The 24,068-nt window shown below is 40.9% G+C and overlaps 1 protein-coding gene across 10 annotated transcripts in view; it reads right to left on the bottom strand.

Moving 5' to 3' along the window:
- Positions 1–226: 226 nt before the first annotated feature.
- Positions 227–24,068, bottom strand: part of LOC111259178 (uncharacterized) — a 132,506-nt gene continuing 108,664 nt past the window's right edge. For 7 of the 10 annotated variants that reach the window (XM_022830951.2, XM_022830953.2, XM_022830955.2 and 4 more), the window contains 9 exons: positions 14,409–14,577; positions 12,775–12,940; positions 12,089–12,265; positions 10,244–10,552; positions 9,279–9,485; positions 7,389–7,487; positions 6,918–7,100; positions 3,844–3,974; positions 227–3,515 (listed from right to left, as the gene is read on the bottom strand). In XM_022830951.2, coding sequence (XP_022686686.1) covers positions 3,317–3,515; positions 3,844–3,974; positions 6,918–7,100; positions 7,389–7,487; positions 9,279–9,485; positions 10,244–10,552; positions 12,089–12,265; positions 12,775–12,940; positions 14,409–14,577 — 1,640 coding nt within the window. In that variant the 3' untranslated portion in view covers positions 227–3,316. Of the gene's footprint in view, positions 3,516–3,843; positions 3,975–4,933; positions 5,399–6,122; positions 6,234–6,917; positions 7,101–7,388; positions 7,488–9,278; positions 9,486–10,243; positions 10,553–12,088; positions 12,266–12,774; positions 12,941–14,408; positions 14,578–24,068 lie in introns of those variants that run through there. The other 3 variants (XR_002679457.2, XM_022830957.2, XM_022830959.2) reach the window with 3 other exon arrangements.

The following is a 24,068-nucleotide window of genomic DNA, read 5'->3' as shown; positions in this document are numbered from 1 at the left end:
TACTTTCCTATTTAAATAAAAATTACACTTTTTTTTATTCGATTTATTGTTCGCATGTAAATCACAGATAACACCGAACTTAATAGTACTCTGTACCGTAATTATGAATGTATTAAAACAATAGCATCATCGCCGATTAATCATTCCGCCTTATATCTATATTTAATATATATATATATATATATATATATATAGAAAATTGTGTAATCAAACAAAAGCGCCCGTGTACGTTCTTGTGCTAGCTCCTTTATTCCTTACTTGTTTCCTTCACTTAGAAAAACCTTTAGCATCCATTATTGTGTTCGTCCGCTATCGTATATTCCATCTACTTGGCTCCGGAGCCTGTGAGAGAAGCACTACCCCGTTAATGTTGTTGCATGTTCTTGATACGATTGAATCTGCCCGCGCAGACAAGTACATAATGCTCCATTCGTGTTGCGATCGCCGTGACACCTTGTGGCCACATCGTGCATTACACAATAGAGCTAATCATTTTATCCTGTCTTGGGAGAACTTTGTCATACATGCATGGCTTCCATGACCGGTTCTCATGATGTTTTTTCTGATGTCCCAACATTTTGCATTTTTATGCTCATCTTCTCACAGTTAGCCTCTGCGTAATCACGTAAACGTGGTTCGTCCTTTCACTTCGGGTTTGCCTTTTCAGGTCCATCATTTACTTTTACTTCCTGTTTACTGTTATGCCCTATACGAATCATACATAAGCAGTGCTTATGAACAGTATATCTGCCACTGTACTTGGTCATAGCTCTAATCACGAAGACGTCGAAAAGCCGTTTAAAAAAATTTGCTGAATTGAAGGAAATGCGAAAAATCTGCAGTACGCTGTTTCAGTATTAAGTGGACGACGTTTCGTTGTTATAGGCGTCAGCCGAAAATTCATACGACGTACGCAACACAACCTGTAACTCAGTGACATTAATACGGTTTCATGATGCCCTGATGATTATATAATTGCGGTGTCCTATCATTTGTGCTTTTAGAAGAACGTGAGTATAATGTCAGTAGTCTATCTGAAACTCAAAAGCCAAAAGACATTTCTATTTGCGTCCATACGTGACATGCACGCTGACCGTTTGAGCGTTGTTTTTTAAGGAAAAATATCTGCCATGACTATGTAAAATTTACACTAGACTTGAGATATTTGCTGATCGCCTGCTCGATATTGTCGAGTTTATGACAGCAACATAGAACTAGCAATAATTATAATAATATATCGCAATGCTAATAACAATATCTATCCAATCGTATTACAAAACGTGTCGTGCTGTTTGTGTGCTTATTGTCCCCACTGTTACTAATATTACTATTGCTATGCTTGTGTTTAAGTAGTCACATTCACACATATTAAACACACAAACTGGATTGCTCGTATCAATCAAAATAAGCCCCGACAGCGTCGTAACCCGTCCTCTCATACGATTGTTGATACTAGTTGTTAATATCAGTCATATTTGGTCAATCACCCGACACGCGACGTCGGGATGCAAACATCTTTAGCAGGATCATCAACTTATTCTAGATTCTCTCACATTGAACTGCCCAACGCGATACTGGGTAGTAGTGCGTATTGCCGGAACGTTTGGAGCAGATTTATCAGCTACAGCTATGGCTGCTTTAATGAATGACATGAAACATGCTTCCTCTATCGTCTATGCATATGCTGCTGTTATTGTGGATAGCCTTATAGCCATCGGTCAGAGTTGGTCTTGGGCCACAACACACCAACAATTGCACCGCATTGTGTCAGTAAACTGAGTGACATAGACCTACTTTCTATACTATTATTACGATAATATGCTACTGGCTATGTGGTTTAAGCAATAGAATGCGTCCAGTAACTCATAAATATCGCGCCCTAATTCCAAATGAATTTCCTTTGTCGACCTTTCTAATTTCAGCAGATATTGAGTGCATCTCCTGTAACCTAATTTGGCATCGTAGCAGTTATCTTGATCGTCATTTTTCGCAGTCTGTTTCGATGAACGCTGCATCTCAGCGAAAATATCAGATCAGTAACTACTCTCTGCATAGCGCTCTTCTTTCGGTTCATTACGCTTCGATATCCATCAGTAATTGTTCGTCAATTCTTACTTCGTGCTAAAGCACCCGTCCCTAGCACCCTCGTTACCCTCGTTACTAAAGAGGGACGTTATAAAGATAGAAAACAAAAACCAGCATAGAGACTAACTAGGTTTCGTCTATTTCTGGTGTTACTCCCTCAGCTATCATGTGTCGTTTGTTTATATAAATATCCATAATAAAGTTTATATGGGGGGGAGGGGAGGGGGACCACATATTAATGATTATACAGATATGACATTCTTCTCTTGTAGGGTGTATACGGCTTGAAGTTTGTAAAAGGGGGGTCGAGGAGAGGTCGGACTTGCTTTACGTATTTACTCTTGTAGGGTGTATACGGCTTGAAGTTTGTAAAAGGGGGGTCGAGGAGACGTCGGACTTGCCTTACGTATTTACTATAGTTATATTCGTTACACCTCTTATCAATTAATAGTGCTATTACTATATGCATTTATATGTATAGAATATATATGTTCAGTTTCTTCTGATTCTCCTCGTGTAGACTTGTAGCTTGCTGCAATAGAGTATAATTCGTCCTTGTCAATTGAGGTACACAGAACGGATAGAAGTGAAGCGGCACTCTTACGTGTAGGTGGATAGAAGAGGTCTTTTAGACTGGACCATTTGTCGATTGCTATTACATCTGCAATAATTGTTTTGCGATCTTCGTTTATTATTATTAGAGTCATGTATATTGATTAATGTATAATATTGGGATACCTTGTAGATATTCAAAGGAAGTAAACGAAACATTAAGTTTTCTTGGTATTCTGCATCATCTACCGGCATGCTTAGGTGTTGGTTCGTGTCACACGACCCACTTGACATGCTTTCCTATATCTCTAGTGGTATACAGTGGCTATGGATTTAGTAGCTTAGTGTTCCTCTAAAAGCGTGACTCCTCTGTGTTGTATAATTCCTACTAGCGGAAAAGCTATATCTTCACTGAAAAGCGGGATGAGGTGAACTGTAATCGTTTACGGCCGTTCGCGAGATTCGCAGCGTAAACGTGAAACGTAAGCCTGCTTGTTTGTGCATTCTCTTTTCTTCCCCTTTATCTTTCTCTCGTAAGCAAAAACAAGGAACAAAGGCTGTGGGCGGGAGAGGGGCGGTGGCGCTTGTTGATATAGGATATCTCATTTAGAATAGGCCTCATATAGAATATCCTTCCCTATATATACATATATATATATATATGTATATATGTATCTATCTATGCGATGAGAGTTTGATTGGAGGCTGCAGGCGGTAGGTTTAGTGACGTTGGGGGGGCGTCATGCGCAGACGGTGAAGGGGTGCGCGACCATTTCTCGCACCCAAACCCCTCATCGTAGTTGCCCTTAACCTTGAACAGCTGTTGGTAGTGCGCCTCGCAGTAAAGTTTGCCGCCCTTCTGACTATACCCGTCCAGTCTGCGATATGTGGGCCAACGATTGCCGCGAGAAGCATGTAAAAAAAATGAAAACAAAATTCGAAACATTGTAAGTGTCGGAGTCGTCTACAAAGGAGAGGGACATGCAGAAGGAGCAATCTGAGAGTAAACCTACTGCATTAGCAAAATAAGAATGTTGAATTACGAAAAAAAAGTGCATGTTCATACAGTTTGTGCACCTAGCTTAACCCAACGAGGTACCGAAAGGCAATCGCACATGGCCCGGTAAAACAGTATCAATGTTACTTTTTGATTGTATATATCAACTCGTGACTTCGTAAACATGTAAAAGTGGGTAATGAACATACCTGAGGTTGATGTTGCATCGAGTACATTTGAAGCACTTAGTGTGCATAACGAGTCCGCTAGCTTCGCGACGTTCCATAGGGAACACTTTACCCTGGCACATAGAACACACTTCGGTTTCCGGTGTGCCGAACTGCCCGTGTCAATGCGGTGGGTGACCGTCACATGTTGATGTGTTCGCATACGTATTCAGTCGGATTCAGTTGGTTTCAAGGTTCGAACGACAAATCGACGTGTAGAGTTCACAGCATTCGATGAACGGTAGGCAAAGACACACGCCAGGTGAAGACGCACATCACGATGTCAGCGTGCACAAAATGAAGTAGAAGAGGTAGCCGAAAGCTGTTAGTAAGCGCTGTCGCAAATATAAGTTATGAAAACAGGGTCTCATTCCAACCCAACACCGGCAATGTTTTTGAAATTTATGGTTTCAAGAAATCTGAACAGGGTTGATCTTGATCAAATGCCAAAACTCCTTGTTCTTAGATCCAATATGTACTCGTACTTTCAGCATAGGATGGTTAGATACAGTGAGAAAAGCCATCTCTAATAAAAGTTAAGTCATCGTAAAGTATGGCCCACCACCATGGTAGCGTTAACTGGAAGACATTCACTACTACATACACCTCAGGTAGGATACGGTTTTCTAATAGCAAGCCGAAGCCAAGCATGTAAAAAGATGATAATTGGAACCAAATAGCTAATTCATAGATAAGACGGCCATGAAGGTTGTTTTTAATACTGCACATTTTTTTCGAGGATTTATGGCCTCACAGTTGTAGCACGTATATGGTACATTCGTTAGGAATGCATGATTCAAGTATAAGTAGGCTCTCTATAATTTATATTAATGAAAAAATGCTTATTATAAAAAACTTATCGCACACTAGCGACCATTTTGGTAGAACCTATCCATGACCCACTTGTTCGATTGATGCGGTACCTTACTTGTTATCTTCATTCGATTGATGTGGTACCTCACTTGTTATCTTCGTATCTTGACTTACAGCTGCGATTAATAAACGTGCCATTTGCGTTAAGAGCAATGCCCCATTAAGCATCTTTTCATAGTCAAAATAAATAGGAACATCCTTGGGAACATGCAAAATTACTCTCATAGATTTATTTATAAAAACACATCGTTTTATTAATGTATGACGAAGCTCATATCATATTTAATAATCTGTTATATAAATAAAACGTGAGTCAAAGTTTAAACAATATAAGCTTTTTTGCGTTTCATTTGTTATGTCTTAAAATATTTGGAAAAATTTGCAGGCGCAATATATATATATACTTATAGGGAAAGCAAACAAATTGCTCGTAGATGGTAGACGACAAATTGCTCGTAGACGACAAAATATATTGTCTGTATATATTTTGTTTGTGAAATTAATCATATTTCTCAGTCTCCATTCTCCTTTCTTCTCAACTGCTATTTGCAAGCGGATGTACGCCGAATAATCTCGAAAATCTTGGCACTCGATGCGGCTATAATCCCGTCCTGCATCGCCACCCAAAACGCCCAAGAATTTTTCCAGTTAAAGGGTCAGGTCACTGAAAAGAACTTCACATTAGTATTTCCGATAAAGATTATATATATATATATATAAACGAGCTTATTAAGTAGGACAGCAAGATGACAAAACAAGCAAGTCAATTATCCGAAGTCCTACTGCTTACCACTTTTCATTAGATGGAACCGTTTATTTTATAGTTCCTGCTATTTTCAACATCCGCTACGATACGTATAGGACTGAATAGCTTTTACACAGGCTGATATAATAAACTGGGGTTGCCGAGTGACGGAGAGTGCGCAAGAGACACGGGGCACTCAAAAGCAATTTGTGTGGCAGACAAAGATTTGCCATTTGTCCTAATGGATATTTATCCCTGGTAAGCTAAACTGACTCCAATTGATAGGCTAAAACGGGTGAACGAATTCCGTTATGTCCAAGTTTTCGTGGACAACGTCAACCACTCTGCGTTGCTTGTGTACACTGAAGACCCGCCAATGTATTTCCGATGGTTATATTTTCGCAATTGATTGTGTATCGATTAGGCTACTTAGGTTTTTTTTATGACGAAAATCGGACCTTAGCTATTTATGCAAGTTATGATAGGCATGCTTGTTCAAGTCGCAAAATGAACGAGGGGTTTGAATTTTTTTGTGTTAGTTGAAATCGATATTAGGCACATATTAAAGCAGCTTTGTGTTGGCCTATAGCTAGCCATCTTCTCTCGTAAAGAAATGATTAGTATTATTAGTTCATCAACTCACCTTGCAATTGCGAACAGTTTTAGTTGCGTCCAAAACTAATTAATAAAGAGGTCCACACTCCTGAGCAGCCAGTAGATGTGGTATCGCTTGCTTAGGTAGCATTCGCGATCACTTTGATTAATGGTAGAAAAAGAAAGAATATTATATAACTCAGCAAAAGACCACACCAAAAAACTACCATAAGGCATTTTCAGCAAGCTATTATCTACAGTTCCGGCACATTGCAGCCAAAAATTCTTGAAGCCGATACAATATTTCAGCGCGCACCAATTAAATCACAACGGTAAGTGCCTATTCGAGCATTCGACCAACGTGTGCTAGTATGTCAAGACTTAATAAACGCCATCAATTAGTTAGTTGTTCGAACATTACTTCTGTGTATGATAAACTGGGCCGTAAGTCACCTTCAGATCATCGTCTGGTTAAGTTGACTAACTGAAAACAATGTTATAATGCATCTACAACTTAATCGTCAAGCAAGCAGGCTTATTGACCACAACCTATTATGGATTTTGCCACTACTTGCTATTATGGGGATACTTCTTAGTTCATCAATACTATATTTAATACTATAATTATTATTACAATATTACTACTTAGAATAACCACCGCATAGCTCGTATAGCCCTCCAATTAATTTCATGTTAGGTTACATTCTCCATACCTAAGGCGGCGTGTGTTATTCTTTTTTTGTGTGCCTTCTTTAAATAAAAGCAAACTTAATTTCAAGCCTCTTCACCAGTTTTACGAGTCAGAATAAATCACGACTACCTTTGGGCCCAGTTACGCACTTACCACGAAACGGCTGACTTTCGGTGGGTTGACTCTTTCGGTGCTTGCGGGTGACGAGAGTTGTCCTGAACCATTATTCTTGTCGGCGACATTATTTCTTTCAAAGACGGCTCTCATGTTGCGCGTGATATTGTCCGCGGGCATGCAGTCCTCTTCGATTACATGTGCTGACGAAGTTGCTGTCACCTTCACCGACGGAAATTTAGCAAAAAAGAACAAACGGCTCGTATTGAGAAAGGAACAATATGAACAGAGATTCGGACAGATGCATATAATAGATTAGAATTTCATTTAGAGGATGACCTTTCAATTGTGTCGAGAACAATAATTTTCACTACTGTTACATTTCGATTGTAATAACAATATGCTTCGAATTTAAGCTTGTGAAAAATTGTGTACATAAAAAAGTTCCAGCGACATCTTAATGTTCGTGAAGTTTAACGGTTTGCACACTTTAATGATAAACAGACGTACCTGAGGTGGAGACGCGTCTAAAGACGGCTTTTTAAGCGGGCGTGGCTTAGGGACCTGGCAGGTTTTGACGGGTGGTTCTTGAAGACCCCCCGTTTGACACTGAAATACCATGCAAGATACACGAAACAGTTACGGTTATAGGGTTAAACCTTACAGACACAACTGCTACTTGCATAAGCTCCTTTCTGGGGTATAACCTCACTTACCATGTCAGCAATGTGTAATTTACGCTACGTGATATCATATTATACCTCCAAACAGTGAGCACCAGTTAAGTGGCAGAAGCACAGTAATGAATACGAACCTACCTACTGCATATTGCCAGGGCTTATTTCTACAAAAATGTAATGCACCCTAAATGGCACTCGAGGTAGATATACTATACCAAACCTATAACTAACAACAACTACAATCATAACGGGTCATGAAAAGTTAGTGCATCCTTACAGCCTGTTTAAGGCTTATCTCTCATGCATCTACGGGCGGGATGTCACAATGTACAATCCAAAGCACTTCCATCGCTTTCGTTAAAGATATGTCGTCGGTAGTCCCGTCAATTCGAAGGCGGATGAAGCGGTCGAACAAACTGCAAGACATGCCTACAAGTGTAAAGGGCATCGCCACCACGGCCAATTTGACGGCTGTGAAAGGCGCGAAGGCCTGTGTACTAGCGAACACGGAGTCCCAACAAGCAAGAAAAAGTTCCAGGTCGAGCAGGTAGAGCACGTAGCGCAGAGAGAATAACTATTATATTATTTTATAAATGTAATTGTTGTGGATGATGGTTATATTTTGGGACTTAAGCCACTCCACCACCACCGACTTCGAAATATTTTCATATTCGCATATTATATGATACACAGTCTTGGCTCGAATTTCGAAAGAGTCCCAATGCTCTTCGTCATAATGAGTCTGGTGTCTTATTCTAAAAAAAAACTAGCTGCTTTCACCGAAAATCGCGAGTCAGCGTATGCCTGCTACAACAGGTAGTCAGGCGGAAATTCGCCCGAATTTGAATGTCCCATCCTGTATATGGTCATTCAGTACAGAGCTTTAACATCTCCTTTGCAGAACTAGCCGGCACGTTTTATCTTCGAAATGCTTCCAGAGAGAAAAAGAGGAGGAGGAGGAGGAGGAGGAGCGCGAGGGAGAGAAATTTTTCGAATCTGATACCGCTCACTAGAATATTTTCATTCGGGCTTCTAGCAATCCAGTTGCAATGAGCTACGAAAAACCAAAAATTCTATTCGAGTTTTATGTCGACGCTACAGAGGTCAATACGGCTCGCTAAATTTTAGACAGGAAATTTCTCGCTTGAAAATGGGTTTCGTAGAAGACCTCCGCAAAGGTGAGAGTAAAGAACAAAACGTTTGTTCCTCTTTATTCTCACATATTACAGCAGCGCCCTCTTGTCGCATAGAATTGTAGTTTGTAATGTAAAATGGCTCTTACGATAATCGCACAGAGCTTTAGCTGCTGGTGGATGTAATTGCACAAACAAGGCATTAGTTTAATGCGAACGTAAGGTATACACTATGGACAATTACGAACGGATTCCGCATGAAACAGCCCATACCCGCCCCACATAGCGCTTTTCACTTTCATATTGTAAAAATCAATACGAATGCTTTGTGTCATCCACCATATTCACCAGATTTTTCCTAAGACACAACTTCTTAATACAAAAATCGTTGAAATTTCAACATGTCAAAGTAACTTATGCGGAGTTAGTTATATAGGCTCTCGTAACTTAGGTTCCTACAGCAGCTAAATAAACTCGTTCCAATTTTAACTTTTTATTTTTTAAATTTAAATTTCCTACTAAATGAATTTGTTCATAGACGAACCGTTTGCATATGAAGATGATAATAAGACCGAGAAAGTACTTACGAGGGTTTCGAACTTTTGTCTCATTTTTGTAGCAGTGTCCACGTTTGGGATGTCGGTGGTGGTGATAGACCCGACCACAACGTTGGGGTCTCGCTCGCATACGGGCGGAGGTGAGGCATCTCGATTACGAGGCTCTAACTCACGAGGCGGTGTCATCTGGAATTTCTTTTTTACGCTTGCCGCTTCTTCTTTGAAATTCTCGAAGAACTATAGATCAATAAAATAAGAGAAAAGATTGTTGTGACAAACAAAACAAAGAACATACGATATAAATTGTGAAGTTACCCGTGGTACTATATTAGCACCGCTGTGGTACTATTCTACTATTTAGACATCTAAAGTTTACTAACAAATAACTACTGCTAACGAATAATGGGTAACACTGACTTGCATTATTCTGATCGTACAGTATTCAATTGGCTCACGCATTCTATTTTTCGAGCTTAACGTTAGTATTAGCAGAAGGAGGTTGAATAAAACATGAAACAGTCTTTTTTATCACCAGGCCTGACGATCCCTCAAATTCCTTCGTTCTCTGGTTTGCTTGTCAGGACGACGACAGGTCAACTTAGAAACTCAACTGTAGCATTCGTGGTATAAATGAGGCGGGGTTTAAACTAGGCCACAGTTGGATTTTGAAAACTGTTGTGCATCTTGGACATTATTGCCGAGAAGTGACTACAAGATTCATTTCTGTAGTGATTGCAATGTTTTGAGAAGACCTCAGTTGAAAATACTTCAACTAATAACAGAAAGATCTTATTCAGATGAAAAAATATTCCTTCTTCGAAGTCAACACACAAAAACATGCGCCAGCTGCGCTCATCCCAATTTTTGCACTTGGCAGCGTTCTATAACAAATTTTGTGGGAAGCACCATGGCCAGTCATGCGCGGTCAAAGCAGCTTTTAGAGAGCTGATGTTTCTAATGCAATACAGTTCATGATAAATACTGGCAAAACTTACCCTGTAGCGTTCAGAAAGGGCTGCGGTCTCGACCTCTACCTGCTCCTTGTATCCTGGCTCGCTTCCGTGTACTACCTCGATGTCCTTGGGGGCCTCACCGAAGCTGGCACGTGACCAGCGACTGTCTGAGGGCGTTCGGACAAGGCTAGTGGTAGGCGGAGCTGTGGGCCGTGCAGCAATTTCTTTGTCGATCTTCTGGAACAGGAGCTTCGCCTGCTGCGCGATGACGGGGTCCTGGCACACGGATAAATCTTCCTCCTTCTCCGATTTAACTGCTTCCAGACGTTCCGCTTCTTCTTCCTTAGCCACCTGAGGGAAAACGAGCCAAAACAAATAATGAATCAAGAGATCGAGCCAAATCATGCGCCGAAGTTAGTGATCATTATTACTATTATCGTCGTAATAACAATAGGATGACAAAACTTAATGGTTTATAGACTTCAGCCGATTTCGCTGGTCAGAATAATATGTAACAAACGCCAAGGAGCTTCACACATTTTAAGAAGGCAACAAAATACGATACCTATGAGTAACAGTTTATGACATACCAGATAATCGACTATAGAGCTAACATGGTAGTAGCATAGAAAGCAATTTGTGAAAACGAAGCTTGTTTTGAAAGTGAGAATAAAGGATGAGCACAGGTCCGTAAGGCAGCCAATTGACGGTGTCGTTAATCAATGTAGCAACCGGGTTATCGAGAGACTGGCATGGACGCACAGAACCTTGCTGAATGTCATTTTATTTACGTACGTAGTGGGCAGTAATCGAACTCCCTAATAACAGGTAAGTAAGTCCATTGTTTCAGGCTGTTTATTTCATAATTAAAATAGGTAGGGCTTGACCCGAAAGGAAAAGTAGACGCGCAGGATCTTCAGAGAAGATCCTACAGGTTTGCTTAAAAAAATAGAATAAGTGGAACAAGGACCATGCAGAAATGAGTGATCAAGATTCTGCCCATCGAACGATATTTGATCAACCGAGAAGGCTTAAATGCTGCGTTTAACCAGTCATGCATGGATGAGGTCCTAAAGATTAGATGCAAAGGTCGACGTTTCGTTTATTTACAAGCCGATTAATAAGATGCAGAAAAAAAATACACTGTTGGAAGATAAAGAAATGTTGCTCGTAAGAATGAAGAATGAAGTCCAAAGAAATAATGTAGCACCGATTAATATTCTACAATGAGCACTACACAGCCTAGTCTACCTAAACAAGACCTTATTCAGGCTCACAAGCATTAACTAACTTTGGATTTTAATACGGTGACATCCATCACCCCGATGGATTACTTAAATCATAATCTATTTGGTGTCCAAGAAGTGATATTCTGAAGTTAGTTACACCGTTAATATGAAAGGAAAGCTCCGGTGTAGAAGGGCTAAAGTTAAGCCATGTACTAATTGGTTTCTAGCCGTTAAGCGTACAGTGACATACGTAGGGAGCACTTGTAACACGAATCATGCATTTTTATGATATTATAAGCACGAATTATACTTCTTGATCCAGGTGCTTCATCTCCAAATGAGGTTTCGTACAAGCACATGCTACTACGGAAAATAAAGTTTAGGCTACTTTAAGACCTCAATTCAGTTCGACTTTTTTCATTTAAAATCGTCTAACAGCATCGAGTTATCAGTGGAGGATAGGAAGAAAATGGCAGCCTGGAGTAGTTCTTTCGAACCTGAAGGGTACTCAGGTATGTTGATCGAAACGCTGAGTGAACTAAAAAAGTTCTTAGGAAAAGCAGTTAGCGAATCGGATTCTACAAGCAAGTTTGCTCAAGCAATCGATTAGAACAGACGAAGGCCAGTGGGATGCGTAAAAGTCTAGGGAGACGCGTACCTCTCCCGATTCGAACTTCTTCTTCAACGAATTAGCCAACGCGTGTCCCACCGATACGTCCTCCGGTGGCGACGTCTTGTTTTCCTTAGTGTGCGATTCCTTTATGGCTTTCTCGTAGGCCACCTTTGTCTTTGAGAGCCCAGGACATATTTTCTCGTGCAGTGACTCCGCATCGGCCTGAAACACGGTATAAGCATCTCTCTGACCTTCGTATCGAGACAGCAGCTAGACCATAATGAAGCTGATGGAGAACGCCGAGATTCTCTCAGGACGAATTCACCCATCAAGAGTAAAACGTAGTGTAAGAAACGTTCCACTGCCTAATTAGAAAAACTATGTCAAGTTATTTATAGCAATGAAAAATAGTTCATTGACGACCCAAAAGAGCGTTTTCCCGTACATAACACATGCGCATATATGAAACACTGCACCGTTCTCTTGACTGCCGATGTTGAATATGTATATTGCTAAGTAAGCAGCACACGATGTGAGAAACACCACAGTAAAGCGTCCCTATCTTGTCATACAATGGACAATAATAACACACAAACATGACGTTCATACAGTAGAGTCATAAAGCAGAGTAACGATACGAGATACAGAATAGAAGATACCAGTATTTAATGGTATATACGAATCACGTACCTAATATATATATATATATATCTTGTTTTTTTTAAATGTACCGTTGCGAAGCCATTATCGTTATTGACTCGGCCGCTTTCCCACTGAGCCTTGAGTTCACCGATCTCACGGCAAGGCTCAATTTTCTTAGATGAATCCGCCTGGTCGTCGCCACCCTCCTCATCGGACGACTCCGCTTTCGCCTCACCGGCCACAACGGATTGGTACCTGTTCAAACCGGCCCGAATAAATAAAGAACAACAAATAATAGTTCCATATGAAAGGGCATTATTTCCTATGCTAACGAAATTGTGATCCAATGGAGAGGTGTGATAGCCGGGACTTAACTGTCTTAATCGTTCAATGAAACGGGAAGCGAAATTTCACATACGAGTGCCTGTGCGTGCCTTACGATGTGCTACCCAGTATGGCCATGTTCTCAGGCCTGCGAATTTATTTTTGACTTTGTAATATTGGCATCTTCAACACAATGCACAGTTGCTGCAACTACGAAAAACCGCTTGCCCAAGTTCAGATCTGCGCGATTGGGTAAGTACTTATATTAGGACGCTTACCGAAAGAGATAAGGTGCGAATACCGGCCTCTACCGCTACATATCAGTACACAAGCTCATTTATTCCGTAATTGATTTTCACTTACTCGCAAAACACAGTTGTTAACAGGGCTTACAATCCACTCTTGCAAAACCCTACATAATTAGAAGGTACGAACGCAGGGATTAGAAGGGATCAAAGGGTGAACAGATATGTTACAGCTAGGTCGTTCTTGTTCCTGCTTCGCCTTATCACATGCAGCCGCCCGATGCTCGTTCGAGTGGAAGTTTGTTTTTTCAGATCATTCGATTTAGCCTGCCTCATTTCCCGGAGTTCGCTTTACTATGATTGAAAAAGAAGGTTAAGTAAACCTGACTGTTGACCTGAAACGGTTGATCAATAAATAGGAATAGACTCACGATTGGAAGCAACCAACTCCCCGTCGTGTAATGTATTTTGTAGGTGCTCAACTTACTTGACAAACAGGTAATTAAAAGTATGTATTCACTACCGAAAAACGCGTACAAAAATGCCCTGACATTAAATGCCCTTGTGGGGAGTGGGTATGTCGAACAAATCTGACGTAAATTACGAGTTTGAACAAAACTGACGAGAAATTTTGCTTGTCATTACAAGGCAAATCAAAGGCTTAGACATCTCGACCTTCCTATTTGCTTAAATCCTAGAAAAGGCCGCAAGCCAACGCAGGCCGATTCGTAAGTGAACAATTGGCGCAAAAAGCAATCTTGAATGCTTATTTTAGCATCCCAATTTTCTATGAAGGTCAAACAAACCTTGTTACACTTCTACTACTATACACTAACAGCACGAAACAAGGTCACGTCAAGCTGAAGCTTTTTGGCACATTATATAGTATACGCATATTATGTCTGTTATTTCGCCTGAATAAGTTGTCATTTTAGTAATCCGTTTCGTTTTCGTTTTACAATGTCCGAGTTTCGTTTGGTCTTCACGGTCTGTGAGCCAATTTTGTTTCCTACACTTCCAGATAGAGTAACACTTAATAACTTAGTATGCCAGATAACATGGAGCGCGATACAATAAGCAAGTTCCGCTACAGGTAGGCTAGTGACTAAAAGATTTGATAAATCATGACCAACAAAGTAAACGATAATGGATACCTTTCCAGTCGCTTGCGGAGAACATCGGACCGGGAGGATGCGCTTCTGTCAACGGCCGGCTGTCCCTTCGCATTGATATCGGCCTTGTCCTTTTTCTCAAATTGAGATTTAATTGAAGCCAAATTAAGGTTCAGACCCTCCAGATCTTCCATGGTGCTTCCGGTGCCGCCTGAAAGTAAAATAAGTGCACCATAAGCGACGTCAACAGCACTTCTTGCAGCACATCATACAAACGGAGGGTGTTTTCTTGTTTCTGAGATAATTCATGGTTTATTAGAGTAGAATAATGTTCTTAGTTAGTGTAAATTAATATTTTGATCAATGTCGAATAAAAGAATAGTTAAACGAAACTTGATGTTGCGCTTAACCAGAAAATTATAACTGAAAAGGAAGTCTCTATCGCCATATCACAATTCAGGGACAGCATTCGTTCAAGAAATAACTACAATAAGTCAGGGTCTAGATGCTGGCTGAATACTGATTCAGAACATACCCAGATCAAGAATAATGGGTTTTCTAAACTGATGTCAGGCGCCCGAACAACACATCGATTTTAACGTCGCTCTAAGGTATCGATACTGACTTCGGCGCTTACTAAATTGGAAACCGTAGTCCCTAGTGAGAAAGATTGTTTTCAAGAACACGATGTTTACTGCGTTTGTCGGGTTTTGTACAACAAAATCCAAGCACGTGTCCATGCCCGTATACATGCATAAAACTGAAAATATTTCCCCAAAAAGAAACCGTTAGAACTACGAAATAATTTTCTCAGATTAATCAAAACATGTTTAAGTCAGTCTTGCCCACTTGCTGCTTCTATCTCTCATTTCCGCAGGGATCGCAGCAGTAAACTTCTATTTTCTACCGTTTGTAGTCTAATCATTGTGGGTTGCTATCTGTGTTTCTCATATGCTTCGAAATCTGCCTAGCAACGCTCGCTTGGTGACCGCGACAGAACTACAATGTGGCCGTCTGTGTGTGTGTAAGTTGTTGCCATAAGCAATATTCTCAACAAGAATAAGTGATTCAACTCTATAGAACATTTTGAAGCACAACCCGATCCGTCAGAACCGTTCATGCCTCCAGGGACGCAGTTTAAACAAAAAAAAAAAGAGTCATCGCAAGCAGCAACAAGCGATGCTGTTAGCTACTTCTTGCTGAAGTTATTATGTGGTCGACTCGGAAAAACATATGTCCTAGTTGTGCTTAACAAGCTGGCTCAGCAAAATTTAGGAATCGCGTATGAAATCAACTGGGAATTTTCTAAAGCTCATTGAGTGATAAAGTGAATCAGAATGAGTCAGTCTTTGCAGCCCCATTTTTTCGGTATATTTGCTATATTGCCAAGTCTCTAGTTGAAGAAGGCCAGAGGTTACTGGCTTGAATTTCATTAATGGCACATACTACACGATCTATGTAGGCACAGGTCAAGTTTGACTGCTTGTGGACTGATGTGCTACATAAAACATTAGCGAGTATTAACCCAGGAAGTGATTGAGTTCTGGGTATGTTGAATTTCATTTTTGATGATGAGTCGTTGTTTCTGGTTTATTACCATAAAGGTGGTATAGGGAGAGGGATGTAAGCTAGTTCTTACATAGGTAACCAGGACCGCTAATATGATCGGCAGTGTGGGCGCCACTTTCTATGAAATGCCCCATCGTAAGTTTTAAAATAGTATTTCGTCATATAGAGTACGTTTGAAATAATTTCCTCGATTTCCATTTGAATTGAAGTAAATCCTGTACCAGGTCATTGAATAGCCTGGACCACTAAACCACCTAGCAATCTACACTTGAATAAGTCCTAAAAATGCAGTCCCGAAAAGTTCCGAACAAAATACGAAATGCGAACGAACACACGACACGTGATACACAAGCTTGTGGTACTAAACCAAGACAGGGTCGCTTCTCGACGGTCAGCGTAACGTTCCGCTATTGAACTTTACTGTTGCGTCTATCAGCTGTTTCGCAAGTGCTCTTCGAAATGTTAAACGACAACGTGCAAGCCTTGTACGAGAAATGCCTGCGCCACGTTCTTTTAATAACAGTGAACACAAGAGGCACGGAGTAGCAAAACAAATCTCGTTTTTTGTCCGCTAAGGCAGCAAAAGCAGCCGCCATTTGAGAGTACAGCAGTTGACAACCAAAGAAGACAACGCAGAGAACGTCTTCGATGCATCGTTTCAATTTCGACTGCCGGCAATGTTCGGACTAGAACGTATTTTACTATAAGTACAATTTGTACATAGAGATAGTCCATTCATATATTGAAATAGGGATAAAAGTCTGCACATTTTCTTCCGTATACAGTGCCTTAATTCTTATTTCATTCACTCGTGCAAATAACTGTTAGAAATGGCATATTAACCATGTTGCTTTTTAAACAGCTCTTCGGTCGACTAACTAGTTTATGTAATAGGATAAACGATGACAGTGACAAGAGAAGACTGACGTAAGAAGTATGACATGAGCTAGGATCGACAAAAGCAAATAGTCGGATCGGTCTTCTAAAAAGATCGGGCTGGAACAAAGAAAATCCAACGAGGTTTGCCCGCCCTATAGGGTGACGGCACACAAAACTAGCTAGACTATTAACGATACAAAACTGTTATAGAATTATTATTGAACAAGTCAATCTTTCATCCGGACCGTGCCTTCGTCCATCGTCCAAGGCCCAGTGCCCTAGGGACTGGCGACAATAGTACTATAATAAACTGCAAACGTTTTTTCTTGTATTTGAGTCGACATGTGGGACCAAGTTTTCCACTAACGCTATCCTCAATCGAAGATTGAAAAATCTGGTCAGAACGATGCCGGGATGTAATAGCATTAGAAAAGGCTAGAAGAAATGAAGATCCACGCATCGCATTACGCACGACGGTATGCAAATTTGTAGTGGTCCTAAGCCCTAAGAAAAGAATTAGTGCTTTTACTGGGTTTCCCTTAGCAGCCAAAGGAGACAATCTGAGGACAATTTCACATCCCTGTTCCATTTTCTCAAATAGTTCCATGGTTGTCCTGTTGGACAGTTGTCTTACTTTGCCTCAGTTTATCAGCGGTCTGGTACAGAGATGAGTGCAGATCATGCTGGTTGTGTCCCGTTAGTGCATAAGGCCGTTTTCTAACCGTTTTTTGTAATGATTCGGGAAACATGAAATTGTTTTAATTTGATGGCAGTCACAAAGACAAGCCGAGTATGTATGTGCATACCCAGCTTCCTTAGAACGAATCATACTTGTGCACAATTCGTAACTAGTAGTAGTTACCTAGTTCTTAGTAAATGCTTTTTTTGGATGGTACCTGTTTGATTTACCGATAATTTACGCGTCCCTTAATAACAAGCATTCGAAATTCTGCCAGCACATTACTCCGCCATTGTAGGCCGTTTTGGGAATTTCTTTGCACCCCTTGGAGAGTAGTGATATTTTTTTCATTTTTCTATCGTCGAAATCTTGACAATAGTTTTTTCCATACAGGATTATCATTGCTTTTTTACAAGCGAGAGTCGCGGTGCAGATAATTTTCGCTGCTGTGGCGCTTCATATTGTCTGACCCCGTAGCGCACGCGGAAGAAAGGCGCAGATGGACTGATAGATTGAAGTATTTCCTGGTAAAATGCTAGCAAAATGACAGTCAAAGGGCAATCAAATAGTACTAGAACCGTGTTACCACAACCATCAGACTATCGAGTAATTTTATATACATTATTCATACATGTATGTAATGTAGTATACACGGGATATGCAGATCGACAGTATGTCCCGTTTTATGATGGCTTCAACCGAAATTCGTCCTAGAATAAGCTTCCATATGTTTGCAGCTTGCAGCAAGAATTTATCAAGGTATTTGGATCTGCATACATCATTATATAAGTATTTGATTTCGCCTCTGGATAGTACTTACTAAGTTAAATTTAAATTGTTGCTTAGTAACAGTTGTAGGAGCTGTTGAGGAGATAGTGGTTGTAGCTATATTAGTAAATTGGCCATTTTTTTTTTCGTTTCTTGCTACAGGTCCATTGGTCTTATTCGCTTCCAGTTTGCCTGTTTTCACTCTCTGCAATCCGCCCACTGTGTCAGATAGCGACAGTAACTAATATCAGCAGCAGTATAAATAACTGCGTTGGTCAAGGGTTTTCAGTCACATAAGATTGATTTTCGGGCCAGTCAACCCAGCTATCATTATCACTCCACCCAGCCGCGCTTCCCTGTCAAGGGCAGCAACCGCGACCATATTAAGGGCAGACTCAAAAGAAATGAGACTTTTCAGTCGTTCAACCGTGGGACCATGCTGAGCCTGTTGGATAGTGCGGATATGAATAGCAACAACTGCAGTATCTAACAGCGTAAATGTGCCAGCGTTACATTGATTTCTGTACAAGTTGCCACTGTGGCGCTAAAAACGCCGTTCTCAGCGCAGCTAATTGCGTGAAGTCGCCCACTTATTTCACGCTGAGCGAGTAGGTATTGCCATCGTGATTAGTAGGCCAGTGAAGCGTTTATTTCTCATTAAATCGTCTCTGATACTTCGCGTTGATTTTTTCCAGTACATATTAAATAATATAAGTCCCTCGTAGAACGCGGCATAATCAGTAAAGATAATTTTTGCTGGTGCCATTATTACCATCAGTTACTTCACCTTATGATATTTCACTCGATGTATAATATATATATATATATATATATATGTGTGTGTGTGTGTGTATGTGTGTGTGTATAGGCTACGCGGCCAACAATGACATCGAAAGTGCCGTAGGCTTATAGGTAATATAAAGTAGATGTGCAATAAACCGTTGATTTTACCTGTCTGATTAATCTGTTCCGTTTCATAACTACCGTCTTTATGTACGTCGCAACACCATTAGTAAAAAGTCATATTGCTACGATTCATTTTCTTCCTTCCGTGTTGCACTCTGCGGGCTTCCTGCCAGGCGAAACTTGACTTATGGGCTAAAGTAAAAGAGGTGGGGGGAGGTCTGAAGAACAACCGAACTGGGCTCGCCGTTCTGATCAGCTGAGCGCTGTTGCAACGTACATAAACAGGATAAAAGCAGTTTAGTCGCTGGCAGCATCAATAAAGTCGTGACAAACGCCGACGAATTATCATCCCCAGAATAATTCAATTGTGCTGCTTCTGTAATCGTTACTCGAATAGCGAGTAATCATAACGAGAGCACACAGCTGGTAAACAACAACGGAAAAATAACCCACTAACGTTGCTCCAGTAAAATTAGTATGGAGCGGGTGAAGGGCAATGCTACTGCTGTCGCTAACAATTTTTGCAATGAGAAGGATCATCGCATCGGTTGCAGCGACTACAACGACTTGAAAATCAGTGGCAGGCACAAACGCCAAATGATACGACGATTGACGCTTCAAACGTGCAAAAAACTTATCCGGAAATTGAAAAGCGTTAATTTGACGATGTCATTAGCTTTGTTGCTTGTTTTGGGGAATAGCCTTGCGGAAAAGTTACCAGCAGAGACGTTTGTGTAATGGCCGACTTTCTTACCCAGCACAAAGGGCTCTCGTGCTGTAGCTAACTGCCAAAAGTAGCAGATTTTACCTATTCCGAGCAGAATAGACTAAGTTGGGTTCCCCGTACAATATTGTTTCCAGCTGCGTGTTGGTAGCGCGTGGTTCTAGTGCAATAGTTTATGAAAAAAAAACGGTTTCTTCTATTCTTCTATTAGGATAGGTTATAGCCATAATTTTGCGTGAGAACTTAAGCTGACGCTGAAACGCTTCGTCGCAACGAAAAACTTAGATGAACTTGATCGTTACATTTTATAATATGACGACGATTCCACCGCTGAACCGCCAGTCGCAATCCTATATTAACACTCACTGTTTTTTCAGTCTGCCATAAACAACGCCTTCGTGTTTTATGTAGACAGTTTAACGAAACACGTCCAAACAAACCGGTCCCAAACAAGGTTCCCTTTCACGTTTGTTTGTCTCGAGTTACCAATTGCCTCTCGCAATTACTGCGGCATAGTCAGAACTTTTCTACCTTTCTGTTCCCATAAAATTTTCCGTTCTGACATATAAGCTCTTTCAAAATGTACAATTTTCAAATCTTTCTGTGCGTATTTTTCTCATTCATGTCTAATCTATTTGACTTTCCGAGAAGTTATTGTTCGCTATGCTATAATATAATCGTATAGGAAAAGGGTGCATTCTAAGAGGCCAGCGATAAAGAAATCCGAAAAAAAGTGCTGAATTAGGTTACGGCAGGTTGAGCTTTGACCTAGAAAGATATAAGAAAATGAGGAACAATTCCACAAACAGGATGTCCCTTTACCGTCGCCTCCAGTGCTCTGCTATTCCCTCGTTTCATCTGGCGCCGGTGCCTACAACAACGCCATTTCCAAAATCACGTCTAGACCTATCAACAATTGGCGTAGCTCCGCCATTCTGTTTACCTCTGCTTGCCGTCAGCTTGCACCTTGTCGATGTGTGGAGTTTTATCTTGTCCTATTCGTGTACACCCTCACTTCTACCCTTTTTGCCTCACCACCTAATATAGGTTCTTTTTTTCACCGTTCTATTTTTTCGCTGTACCTATTTCAACGGCAGTAGTTCAATCCGGCCTGATCCATTTCGCCCCCTTCTCTTTCGCAGTATTTTCTCCGTTTCTTTGACTTTTTTCACTATTCGTGTCCCCACAAAAGAAAGTCAACGAATTGAGACCGGCGGGTCGAATGACCAACTATTCTACTCATGTTTACATTAATACGTAAATGCAAAAGGATATCATTGATAAAACTAGCTGAATCTAACTGGTTTTGAGCGGGTTTGGTCTTCGGGCAGTTCACTGCTATAATAGTTGGCCCTAGGGCGAAGTCCTACGATAATGCAATTCTACCCAGCTAGTTTATCTTTTACCCTTTTGATTGATTCAACGAAACCTCATAAAATTTTCTAGCTTATCCCCTTTTTTTCCCCGCACAAGCCAATCGTTTCATTTCTATTGCAGTTTCTCCCATTTTTGTCCTACAGTATCAATTCGAGTACTAAGGTATCCGCACCAGAAGGCAACTGCAGGATTTTTTTCATGTGGCTTTATTTGTAACTATTTATTCTCTAAACATCAATATTTTTTTTTTTTTTTTATTTCCCCAAAATGTGACACTTTTAAATGAGAAGGGTGGCTAACTGAGCGAAGGTTTAGTAAAAGAAAACTATGATTTCTTTTCAATTGCGGAATCTTGCTTTCTGTCCGTGATCTCCGATTGATTTGGACATTTCGTTCCGGCTAAAACCCTACGGTATACTTCCTTGGTATTTCAGAGTCGTCGACCAAATTAAACTATTCCCAAACATTAACACTAGAATACCTGATAAGAAAAATAGCCCTCAACGACGACATGAATGAGTTAAACAGGATCGAAACTGATTATAATGTCTACACTGTCATAGGTGTTTTCATCATATTCTGAAGAGGTACGTATCGTATCTAACTACTACCACGTTCCATGCCCAAATCTACTCGAATAGTCTGTTGCATGATCTGGAATCAGACTGTATTTTACGACGCCCACTAGTTTTTTTGCTTTGCTACAAGCACATTTTAAAGATGTTACAGCGCAGTAACAACTAAAACGCGATTATAATTAAAATGAACCTGGATAAGTAAGCAACCCCCATCTGATCATCCGGCGCTTTTACCTTTTATATTGCCTTCTCCTATTTAATAATGATAGTTCCACCGCCACCCCCAATGGGGACTGGCGGCAGCGCCGATAATGAAAGGCAAACCAAGAGCTTTATCCTTCTCTCGACAACAATAGTGCCATAGCTGCAATGCGCACCATTACTAGCTAGGGATAACCGCCATTTAAAGCATCTTAGTAACAAACAACAGTAAAGCCTGTTTCCATTTTCCTGTCCTTCGCTAGACCAAGTGCCCGCCCGCCCGCTCGCTTGCCCTAGACAATAGGCTGCAGCAGCTGCAGCGCCTGCGGCAGCGTCAACAACAACAACACCATCCTGCTGTTCACTTGCCACGCGTGCTATCCTTCAATTTTGATGCTCATTTACGCTTCCTTCATTTTCACTCAGCTGCGCTAGCGGTTGCATAGATGGTAGTAGGCGAGCCAACTCAGACCAATGAGCCTTTAGTAGGAAAGATCCTCGCCGGCAAAAGCGTTATTGTCACTGTTATGGTGTTAGTCTTAATATTTTCACAGCTAAAATGAAAGTTTTAATAGTTTGTAAAAGGATGGATCACTGGTCAGTTAAGGCGATTAATTTACTCGAATTGGACGCTGCCACGAAGGTAGCTTTGCTGACGCCCCCAGTGGCAGCAATGGTTTTAATTGCAAATGGCGTTATATCGTCAGTGTTATTTAGGATATAGGCAATAAAGACCGCAACTGACAGCAGCGAAGGTCCTGCTACATTTTCCGCTCCTGTTTTCCCTATAGCCTACAGCGGTTCGTCTGCTTCCCTTTCACCTTCTACTATATGTGTTCGCTTAGGTTTGTCAATAGTGGTACCACCAGTCATATTTGATTAGACAGCTAGAAAAAACAAAATCAACATGCACAAAATAACACGCCCAAAAATAGGTAATATATGTATGTAAGTGATCCACTAAACATTTGTTGAACAGCAACAATAGCCGGTAACAACGTCAATGCCGAGTCGAAAGCGCCTTAACACAAACCGAACTATCCATCGTAATAATAATAACAGCAAACGTATTTGAACTATGGCAATAATAGTACGGGAGACGGCGCTAACATCGAACGCCGCAGTCTCTACGAATTAGGCCGCAGGAGGAGGCCTTTTGCTGTTTCCATTGCTACACAAGAGCCAACGTTAACTGCGGCAAGAAAAAAGAAAGTAAGGCTTTGACGATAGTGACTGCGTCTCTGAAGATAACGGCGAGACGACGAGGAAAATGGAATTTGCGAGCGGCTCTAGGAGGTGATTTCACCCCCCACAAAGACGAGAAAACAAAAAGCGGATGGCTAGCAACAGACTAATATATTTGCCCGATACAGCCAGCGAGCGTGGGGTACCTTATGGATAAAACAACAGCCAAACAAAAACTCTGGGTTGAATGATTGGAACGTTTAGAGTTTGTATCGCCTATTAAACAGAGGATAAGCAAGGGCAGTCAAAGCATTAATAAGTATTAGTTAAGGGGCTTCGCGTGTTCGCGTGTTTGGAACGAAATTTACATGGGGCAATTAAAAACTGGGATCAATACTTATTTTGAAGAACACTAGATTGATGATGATTGCTCTACTATTGTAGCGGGTTACTCGTGAGCACATATAGCAAATGTCATCGCGGGTTGTCGAAGCGTTGATCGCAGAAAAGCAAAACAGAATCAAAAAGGTCTAGGTAATTTTTCAAAGAGTCAACCTAAAAAAGTGGTAAGCTTCAGAAAACACGGTGCTTCTGGTTACGCACTAGATAAGTCAATGTAGACCAATCGAAAACAGTCGTCTCAGCCGGTACGTCTGACTAGCTAAGCGTACAGGAAGATTACATTGACAAAATAGAATACCGCAGACAAATGTTACTTGCAATGTATTGTCTGAAGTGCTACGAATCGGGCATAATCAAATTGTCCACAATTGATGCCTGTCACAAGAAGCTTAACCTGCATACTAGGAAAGCCTACATCCTAAAAAGCCTGCCAG

This window comes from Varroa jacobsoni, unplaced genomic scaffold, assembly GCF_002532875.2.
Source record: "Varroa jacobsoni isolate VJ856 unplaced genomic scaffold, vjacob_1.0 scaffold_302, whole genome shotgun sequence".
In the NCBI taxonomy this organism is placed as follows: domain Eukaryota; kingdom Metazoa; phylum Arthropoda; class Arachnida; order Mesostigmata; family Varroidae; genus Varroa; species Varroa jacobsoni.
The sequence above is the reverse complement of the archived record's forward strand: the minus strand, read 5'-3'. Positions and strand labels throughout refer to the sequence as shown.